Source organism: Cephus cinctus, unplaced genomic scaffold (genome assembly GCF_000341935.2).
Source record: "Cephus cinctus unplaced genomic scaffold, Ccin1 Ccin1_scaffold0407, whole genome shotgun sequence".
Classification (NCBI taxonomy): Eukaryota; Metazoa; Arthropoda; class Insecta; order Hymenoptera; family Cephidae; genus Cephus; species Cephus cinctus.
In genome coordinates this window covers 741,291-752,094 of record NW_014333091.1, presented here as the reverse complement: position 1 = coordinate 752,094, position 10,804 = coordinate 741,291, and the positions used below count along the sequence as shown (strand labels likewise).

The window sequence follows — 10,804 nt, the reverse complement described above, 5'->3', positions numbered from 1 at the left end:
GGGGGTTAGTGGAAGTAAAGCAAACGAACGTCGAAAGTGGAACATCCACCATTGTAAATCCCAACCCCTCTTCAGCCGAGTGCTAGTCAATTGCGATGGCAAACACCAAACAATCTCATTGGAGATGGGTGATTTTCTCATTCAAGAATATACGAGAAAATTGAACTACCCTTTTATTCTTCATCCACCCCCCGCCCAGCTAAGTGCGCGATTGGTTCATGCACATTTGGCAATCCCTTTAAAAGCGCGAACGTGGCTGTCGTAATAAACGTTAAACAAAATTACAAATCGCGCCAAGTACCTGCTGGACTTTTTTTCTCTGAAACGAGGAACGATAATACGAATAGGGATGAATAAATAATACGGGGACGTCGGAGACTGGGCCGTGCGCTCTTTTATGTTTTCTAATCGCAAAGGGAGTGGGAGGTTTGTACGCGTTGCTCTACTTTACATTGACGTAGCTACGATTCTTTTTTACCAGCTAACAATGTACTTCAAGTTTTTCTGCAGTATGTCACTGTTGCATTTGTATATGCTATAAGTACGGTTGTAGCCGTTGTAGGTAGCTGGTAGCCGGTACCTGGTAGTATACTGCTACCTGCGTGCTTTACATCTTTCTTTGTAATCGCGTGTTACGTATTAAGCGAGAAGGTGAGGACTCAGCTGTATGGTAATGTTTACCTGTGATATGTCTCACTTGTTTTGCCTCATTCATAAATTCTTTAAATGGCGTCGCGCGATTAATGGGTTATTGCTGGTTTTAAAAGGGACGCAATCTTTTGCAGTACTTGGAAGATCGGGGCACGTTGAATTATGAGAATGAAAAATGTTGACGGATATGAGAAAGGGGGTTTTGGTACTTTTATATAGATTAATGAGTATATTCTTCATGAGACGGAAGATATGCTTTCGTGTAATTGTAGAGAAAACATATATTCTCATTTATATGTGTACCGTAGACTCGGACGTGTTTTACGGGATGTTGGATAATATTTTTTTGTTTTCCGACACTTGTTCCAGAATTGACGTTGGTACGTAAAGGGGGAGACGAGGGCGCAGATGAGGGGCGTTGCTGCTGGGTATAGCCGAAGGTGGGACAACGAGCGAAGTACGGGTGAACAAATTAAGGCGAGGTAGTCTTTCGAGAGAAACGGATGATAAACGGTCCACTTCACTTAGATGATATAGAAAATAAGCTCGAACGTGATAGCTTCGTTTCGTCGGGGTTAAATAGTTTTTCGATATGAAAAGGTTGTAAGATTGGATTATTTGCTCGCTTCAGAAATTGTCTTCGACCTGCCTCTACTTTTAGTTTTCCTATCCCCACGTTCTCCTACTACTCATCCTTATTCTACCTTGATTCCCGTCCTCGTCTTTCCATCTCTTACTTCTTGGCTCCTCCTTTGCGACAGGCACTTCGTTCTGCGCGCAACTAACGACCTCGCGAAAGTGTCAACGGGAAATCCAATTTGGCCGATGCCTAACGACCTATTTCGTGGAGGGCCGCGAATTCCTTGGGATATGCCCTAGAGACTATTCTCTAACGAGGAAATCCATCCCGATTCTGATGTATACACTTGGGAAATTTTGCTAAGGAATTCAGAAATTTTTTCGACAGTTATCATAAGGCAGACGTCACTTTGCGGTGAGAAGTAAAAAAAAAAAGACTATGGCAGACTCCAGGGGTTAAGTGGAATCTCTTGTCCTAGTTGTGCATCGTTGGTAGAATGTAAGAAAAGAATTTTATTTAACTCACGTGGTAACTTTTGCGGTTTGCGTAACTTTCAATAAAGAGGAACAAGGAAAAATCGAAAAATGAATTTAATTCGAGAATACTGGTACTGGAATTTATGGCTCACTGAGTATATTTCACAAACTAGAACGAGTAGAGATACTCGTTGAAAAAAATGAATAAGACTATGCGTGCATGCGGTAATGGACATACCCAGTATGTCCATGACGTCTTGTGCCTGCGCTCGTGATGGTGGCGACAGTAGTACTGGCGCCGTATCGGTCAGACTTGACTGCCGGCTCCGAGACTACCCCCGTACTGTCCCATTCCCCCACCACGTTCACAGTGGGCGTGCTCTGGGGGACTGAAGAGGGTGAAAGGTTAGGTAGGGTAGCTATATAGAAATATTCTGACCAAGAGGAGGGTTAGGTTGGCCGTTTGGAAGGGATGGAGAAACGTAGAATTTCAAGCTATGCCATTTCTTCCCTATCAATTTAGAGATTTTTTTTTCATTTTTCTCACCCCATTCTGATCGCAGTCTCAAGAATCTAGGACCAACGGTGTATTTTCTTTTCCTCTATATCACATCGTATGAAATAAAGCCAGAGCCACTCCCGTATAAAACCGTATTAACCTACTGAACATTTTCTACCCTCGGAGGATAGAACCTGCAATCCACAACCGCCAAAGCGTTGTATAATAATCCTGGCAACCCGACGGACACGAGCTAACCAATGGGATAAACATTAAAACCGGAATATCAATTACAGCTGAGCAAATGAGCCACATAGCCATTATTTTGGTCCAATCGAGTCTCAGTCTCGTGGGTCCATCTGCAGTTCAGTAAGGGTCCATGACCTCTAAAACTATTTCAGGAGAGAATTTCATCATTTATATACAGCGGAAGATATGAGCAGAAAGATATGAGAGGGAGGAAGACACACATACATAAATACCAAGTATTAAAGTGAATAAGAGAATGACAGAGCGAAGTCCACCAACCCCTCGGTATCTCGATTTCATATTATTTCGATGATTCAGAGCATGGTCTCTCGACGTGCCCTTTACATCCCTTCGCTGCCAATTCCGCTGGGCCATTCTGCCCATTCATTGTCTGCCCCTATCAGGCACTCCTCCTCCTTTAGGTCCACTACCACATCTCCTCCAGGATAGAGCCAGAGAACCAGTTGCTAACAGCACCTTCGTCTCCTACATCTCCTACCTCTACGACCCTCGACACTCAACGCGTTCAAGTTAATTTATCAAGCAATTCCACGCATCCATCACAAGTGCCGGCCCTCTCTTCCGTCAGAAGCCCCCGATTCTCCTTTTTCGCTCTTTCTCATTAAATATTTACTTCTACCCTTCGACCCGATTCTGTCCTTTGTGCACGGTTACTGGACCAGGAAGACTGAAGGAGCCTGTAGACGAATCCAATGTTTTTCAATTGCCTTTGCTTAGGATTTCCTACGCGCCGTTCATCCCTTACACTTATCCACGATTCTACCTTTAGGTAATAGACGCTGTATACCAAACGTTCGAGGAAGGGGAAAACGAATTTTCTCGTCAGCCCATCAAATGACTAAGCGATTGAACTTGGTGCCGAGACTGTGCTTGATTAAAACAACCTATTTCTCTTTCCACCCTTCGATGAATCCCTGTCGAAAAGACCAACCTGCCGTGACTACCCCTATACGTAAGAAGAATGAAGCGGAAGTTGGATGTGGAGGGGCTGGAGGTTACTGATGCGAGTTGGCCAGTCCCGTGCGTGTATTAGAGAAACAGCGGGGAGGTTTCACTGTGGCTATCTGCTTGATAAATACAAGCAACCCTTGAATAATGCAACAACCGTTCCGACACTTGCAAGTAAACAAGTAACCTAACCTCCAGGTTGGACGATACTGATTCCTTGAGTTCTCTTGGCGCATCCAAATGTCCCTCCTAGTGAAACACCTCGCTACACGAAATACCGTGAAAAGACGAATTAGGCGTAGCTATAGCTCCTCTTCTGGTTATTTTATTCAACCGCATTCATTTTCAGGGTAGCAACCCTTACGCGGATGAGACCAAGAGGGAAAGAATGGAGAAAGAGAAATTTAATTTAAAAAAAAGTAAATTGCTATAGCAATTAACAATTATTATAGATATATAATAATACAATTATAAAATTAGCAATGCACTCTGTACAATTTAATTCGATTATTTCCTCCTGTCTTCATCCCCTACGAAAATTACTACATGTCCAGGATATCCAATTGAATTTGGAAACACTTGGCAAAAGAGTGCCAGAGATTAAATCAGCCCTCGGACACCCTTGTATGTATGTACGTACTAAGGGTGAATTTGCTCGAGCAGAATCATCCTAACGGCAGTGTGTAGCTGTCGGTGGGGATGAAATTACTGCGGTTTGAAAATGGCAGACGCAAATTCAATAATATGAAATGGATTCAGGTGTCCCGTAGATAAAGCTTCGAGGGTGGTCGTGATATATCGGCACAGTGGCACACGAGATGAACGCCAAGGCTTATGATGAACGATCCGCACGGATAACCTAATACAGCATGGTTACGTGCTCCATTATATATATATATATACACAATCATACAGCTATAGATACGAATGTATATCATATCTAGTCCATATCCAATGCATTGACGGTATAAGGAAAATACGTACGTAGAGCCATGAAATTACGATTGGACCTTGTCACGCGCAAATTTACTCAACGGTGCATTTAAATAATCCGATTTTGTGACCCGGCAAGAAATTCCACCACATGGCAATGCAGAGTAGAGGATGGTCCGATACCGATACCCGATGATCTTTTAATAGGATAATCTCGAGTTATCTGTGCGCAGTGTCGATCGTAGTGAAATTTGAATCGAGCGATTTCTGTAATTGCAACGGCTAATAGTAACGATGACAGGGATGGCGCACAGGGTTAATTCAACCTATGGGCTACAGACAGCAAAGTAGCCGTGAGATTGTGCGATTTGTTCACACCTGTGTATATACCCTTATTATGCCAAAGTGCTATTACACTGCTGGAATACATACGGACATATACCGGGTATACAGGGAAGTAACTGCGTACGTTATACGGTAAACATTAAATTAAATTATACAGTTAAACGTATTAGAACTCATTAAGGGTTCCTAATTCCTTCAATCTATATATGCCTTTATTGCTTTTCATCCCTTCGCGGTATAAAGACAGGGGTTGCATCCCCTCGCAGTATACAGGGAGTCGTGGAACGTCCGTGCTAGAATTTTTTTTTCTCTGCAATCCGAAAATGATTATCCGCCGGCATGCAGGGATGCCACCACGTGCGTCACCGAGTATGCGAATAGGGGATGAAATATGTGTATATCTATGGATGGCTCGCGGACGCCGGGGAGGGTTGGTCGAGAATGAGCTGGATGACTGAGGGCGTTGAGGTATATTGGCATACCGACGCTCGCCGATATGGGAATACTTTAAGACCAACTTTAAAGTCCGCGAGCAGCCTGACGTCGACTGAATTGTAGATCGTTGACTATATACGCAAGTATAAAGTGCCTATAGGTACTATGGGGTGTTGGCCATGCCGGTAGGTAAGGGTTGCGTTTAATTGCACCGTCCTGACATACCCTGGAAATCCCAACTCTAACCCACGTACCATCCCCCGAATTAAGGATGAGAGTATAAGAGAGATAGGAGGGCGATATTCACAGACGCTTCCAAGTTCCCTGAATTCTGTGAGGTTGCCGTCGCGAAATACGTGGGGGAGGTCCGTCGCGACGCCCGGCGTCGTGCAATTCTCCTGGATTAAACGCATTCTTCCGCCGCGACGGAATCCTTGGTCGACGAGCCATTATTTCTGCCTTCTTTTTCTATTTCCGATTAACGACGAAGAAGGCTGACGTTCCAGGATACTTCGCACCCCCTAATGATACCCACTGCGTACAGACCTTAATACAACCCTTATAGGTACTTGAATATCGACTGTAGTCACGAACTGGTCGATTTTCACTCGACGACCCTTAACACTCACCCTTATTCTTATATCCTTCGACTTTTATTCCTGCTATGTCTCTACGACAGGCTGGGACAGTTTCTTATGGTTGTTTCTATACGTGTATATATATATATATATATATGGAGAGAGAGAGAGAGAAAGAGAGAGAATATATGTATACACACGTATATATATATAATGATAGAACCACCCCTCTGTGACCTTCCCGACAATATCCGTAAAGTCACATTCTTCGGGACATTAATATTGGCAAATTAGTGTTGAACAACGATATATGCGACGTGGGGTGAAGACAGTGAGGGAACTTAACTCGAACATATAGGGGAGGATAAGATGTTAGGGAAAGTCTATTAGATACGAACGCACCATTACGAGAATCTATATGAAGCAATCGGGGCATGTTTTCACTGTGAAAAACTACCTTTTTAACACCCTTAACTCACTGCTAAAAGTATCTCGCCATATTTCTACCTACGCACCCAGTAGATTTTCTTTACTCGTCTCTCCGCTTAAAGAAGGAAACGGTCTGTTCGTATCTTTTAAGGCGAGCTTCAAACTTTTTCAATTATTCCTATACGAATCTTAACCTGGTAACGTGCCTCGTAAAATACTTGCTTCTACCAATGATCGTAATCCTGTCTATTTAACCCTTACAGAGACGTAAGAAGTAACAAATTTTCCAGGCTTTTAAAGTCCATTTAAATTTTCACAAATATAACGTTACGAGTATCCTTGCAGCCCTAAAATTCAGATCATCCTTATTGCTATTTTTCACGATCTAAATAAAAGCGTATTTCGCTATACCATTATATTGCACAGTCATTCTTGATTTTTTCTAAAAATCCCAGAAACGCCAACGGCGCTAGTGATACCGTTAAAACTAGTTCAAGTGTTTGACTAATTGCAGTAACTTTCATCCGGCATTGTATAGCAGAATCAGTCGATCGATGCTTCCTTCGCAAGTTGAAAGTCAACCCGGAAAACTTAAGAAAGCACTCTGTGATGGACTATGTATATGCTCTTGTATACTATATATATGTATATACATATAGAAACAGATAGTAAAAAGCCAGATATCGTAGCTGTACTCTGTGCAAGTAGAGGAGCTAATAGTGGCTTAAGAATAGTAGTCTGCTCACGTGCACCCTTGCTGGCTACAGCCATTCCACTGTAAATCAACCTTAAACCGTCCCGGCCGGCTTACAATCAAATGTACTTAGCGCTCGCTAGGAAACGTACGGGATATACATACTTAGCGTCGCCAAAAACGTAATAACGTCGATCATAAAAATCAGCCAGTGGATACTCGAAATGGCGCACGTTTTAACAGTAGGTACTGGACAAGCTCCATAAATCCTGAGAGTACGTACCAACCAATCTATAGCCATAGAAACTTCGAGAAAGTCATAGCCCTCGTGCCAGTACCGTCAAAAGCCTTTATGAAGTGGTTCTAGGAACTTTGTGGAAAATCGAGAACAAATTTAACGATCGAGAACGAAAGAACTAGAAGAAACGTAAAATTATTTTTTTTTATATCATAAAAGTTACATAATCGACAGTTCACTCGTATCGAACTTTTCAGTCTTGGTGAGAAAAGAAAATTAAAAAAAAAAATGTCTCCGTATTTTCTATGTGAATTCGTGACTGTACGTGAAATCCCTGCCGTGCGATAAATAGCGATAGAGCCAATTTTAATCTGAAGCATATCCGATGTCTGTTTTTCGATTCCCGGTTGCGTCACGTTTTGGTGGTACCAACGAGAGCCGGTTACGGAAGTGAGTTGCGGTGACGTTGCAGGGAATTGCGATATAATGGAGGGTGTGTGCGATCCCAAAGGTATCGTGTGTCGCTGACTGTACAGCCAAACTGACCGCACAACGATACACATTAACGTTAGCAACTACGAACCGCGTACACACAGTATGTATCTGGTAGTAGCTGTATGAGAATAGTGCACTGTGGACTAAGTATTGGTACCACTGGTCAGCTGGTGACCATTACTACTCTATGGCGGTGAATGCGTGTGCTAACAGTAACGAATCGGCCTAATTTCGCACAACAGTCTGGCGATGCGAATAGTTGCTACTTGTTACTAGATGCCTGCCTATAGGGGTAATAGGCAGCGCCAGTGGAAGTCGTGCGAATTTAGTCGGACTGGTTAGCTCGTGCTGTTTTTATCATTATATTGTGTATATATTTATATATTTTTTCCTCTTTTTTTTTTACCTTGACTGTTATCTATGTTGGGTTTAATGTATGTTTGCGAAAAAAATTCATTGGGGAATGCAAGCCGTAATTTCGATTGCCAAATGAATAACGGAAAACCTGCTGGACTTGCAGGGTGGTTGGTACGCTTAAATATTTTTTACTTGGACACCCTGTATTTTATCGTTGTGATTATTTCACGGGAGTACCCTGGCATTGCTGCAATTGGTACTGCAAGTGCATCTCAAGTGCAGTAAAGCGCAGGACCGTTTTATAGACGTGACATGGATGCAGAGTTTTGTTATTAGTTTTTTCAAGGTTTAAGCATCTGGTTGTGCTGTGATTTTTTAATTTTTCTTTTCAGACTGTACATTTTGGTATTTTCGACAGAGAGAGCAATGATCGACGAAATACAGGAAAGTTCTTTGTGACCGCTGGATGGTTGGGATAATTTTTTAAGAATTCGTAAAATACTCTTGAAAATCACGGAGCTTTTCAAAATACGTATTATGCTGGCTATTGCAATAGGCAATTTTTGTAATTTCAATTGAATTTTACTTCATTTCTGTACCTCGCAGAAACAAGGAGAAAAAAAAACTACGAAAACAGCGAGCAACGTCGGAAAGTTTATTCCGCGACACTGTCGGCCATCTTTCTCGATTTATTAATTCACAAAAGTTTCAGAAGTGAGTTCGTAGTTCGTCGAATTTCTCGAAAACATTTTGTTTTTGTCACTGACTCCGTTCCGCCATCCTTGTACTAGGCTAGTCGCCTGTACGTAAAACTTCCATTTATCGAGGACATTTATTTCGACGAGAACACCCGGCAGAGTAAAGCTCCTTTTACATTTGTGCATAGTATTCCCTATATCTACATTGACGGGAAAAGAATCGACGTACTTGACGTAAGGAGAAGGAAAGAAAAATAAAAAAAAATAAAACCTGAAAAATAAGCGTCCTATATCACTAGAATTTCTTTTCTGCAATCTCTCTCTCTCTCTCTCTCTCTCTCTCTCTCTCCCTCTCTCTTGATTCTCCCACGATGACCAAATATCCACTATTGCAAGATGAATAGTTTTCAACGTCTGGCTTCATAAATCTCAGCTGGAAATCCCAACCGATAAGGGCTGATAATACTGTACATATACCATAAGGATTCGCAAGTTCTCCCAGCAACTTTGTGCGAATCCCAGAGTGGCCTGTTATATCGTTTCCATTCTGTAAAAGGCGTTCGTATATCGACAACGAGATAAATTCACGACATGGAAATTTTTCAGTGACATCCCAAGAAACGAGATACCATTTTATTGTACAGATGGTGCGGATGTATCTACTTCGAGATATTTCTGTGGTCAGCGTTTAGAGGTTACACACGGAGTTCTATTTAGAATTATTGCACCACCTCAAAACGGCTCTACCATAGAATTCAAATGGATCGACTAGCTTTAGTCGGTGCAATACGCTTGAGTAACCCACGATATGTCCATTCGGTAACAATTGCTATGAATTGGACCAAAGTCATTTTGGAGGCTGCAAAAGACCGATTCGTAAGACAATGATAAACCTCCTGTAAGGATGCTGGAGTAACGTGGTCCAGTAGTAGTAAGCATCCCGGGTGGAGCAGAATTGGCTGGTAGCCAAGGACGGCACTGCGGATGTGGGTGGTGACAGTGGTGGAGGTTGTAGTAGGGGTAGGATAGTCACCATTTGTAAATCTAGAGGGTGACTTTAAAGTGCCATACTAAAATGACTGATCGTTAATTTTCAATCAGCATTAACTAGAATGCGGGGAAGACCTTTTTTTGATTTTCAAACAAATTAAAAACTTTTTGACACTCGACCTCGGGTTATCCAGTGAATTCGAAAAACGTATGAAAACTCAGAAAATTGACGAAGGTTTGATATCCCATCTTAGATAGGTCCATTTATCTGACCTAGTTACTGTATAAATATTAGATCCGGAAATCTCATATCCGAAAATAATCAAATTTGACCTAGATATACCTATATGGTATTAGGCAACTAGCTCTATCTAATATTTTATTAAAGCTTGTGATTTTTACCCTACATGCGAAAATCAAATTTGACCTATATCAATTGAATTACATTTAAACTAACTATATGAGAGCTTAAATTTCATTTGTATAGACTTTCTATAAGTTTACAAAGCTTAGGAACCCTATAGCATCAAAATACGTAAAACCTATATGATTATTCATATACAGCATAAAGAATGTATGGTTTATTATTAAACCAAGAAAAAAAAGTATGACCAACAGCTACAACGCGTATCCATATATACACAGAAGTAAAGTCAATAAAATTCCACTGTCAATCTTACTGCCACTATTACATAATTTTCAACAGACTTCTCATACATAATAAAATAGGGTCGAAACATTTTCCGTGTTTTCTAAGTACCCCGTGCGTTTAATGCCATTTAGTTGGTCGGAAAAGATAGAAAAATTATGGTCAGTCTACCTAAATACCCACTTAGAAAGTGGCTTTCCCCAAGGATCATTAATCCTCGAACAGGGAAACGATCCCGTTCTTCGTCGGATACCTGTGAAAAATCTACGACTGCCCCACAGTAAGAAAGACGAAGCAGAATAAAGAGTAGGGTAGAAGACGAAGAAGACGTAAGGGGAATTAAAAAATGACCGAACCAGCCGCTTTTAATTACTCTCATCGAAGACTGTTCGAGTATTACGCGTTAGTACTATATATACATATATATATATATACAGTCGGTCCAACGCATCGAAATGGAAACGAAGCGGATAATAAATATTGGGGTAGTTTTTCGAAGATGGCCGCTCTCAACGGGACACTCCTATCTTCTCCGAAAC

The 10,804-nt window shown here is 41.6% G+C and overlaps 1 protein-coding gene across 4 annotated transcripts in view; it reads right to left on the bottom strand.

The window, feature by feature from the left end:
- The window catches only part of LOC107267526 (complexin), a 163,073-nt gene that overhangs the window by 37,072 nt on the left and 115,197 nt on the right, over positions 1-10,804 (bottom strand). The window contains exon 1 of one of the 4 annotated variants that reach the window (XM_015739363.2): positions 1,946-2,058. The exons of 2 other annotated variants lie outside the window; for them this stretch is intronic. In XM_015739363.2, coding sequence (XP_015594849.1) covers positions 1,946-1,958 — 13 coding nt within the window. In that variant the 5' untranslated portion in view covers positions 1,959-2,058. Of the gene's footprint in view, positions 1-1,756; positions 1,884-1,945; positions 2,059-10,804 lie in introns of those variants that run through there. One more of the 4 variants, XM_025084855.1, reaches the window with a different exon arrangement.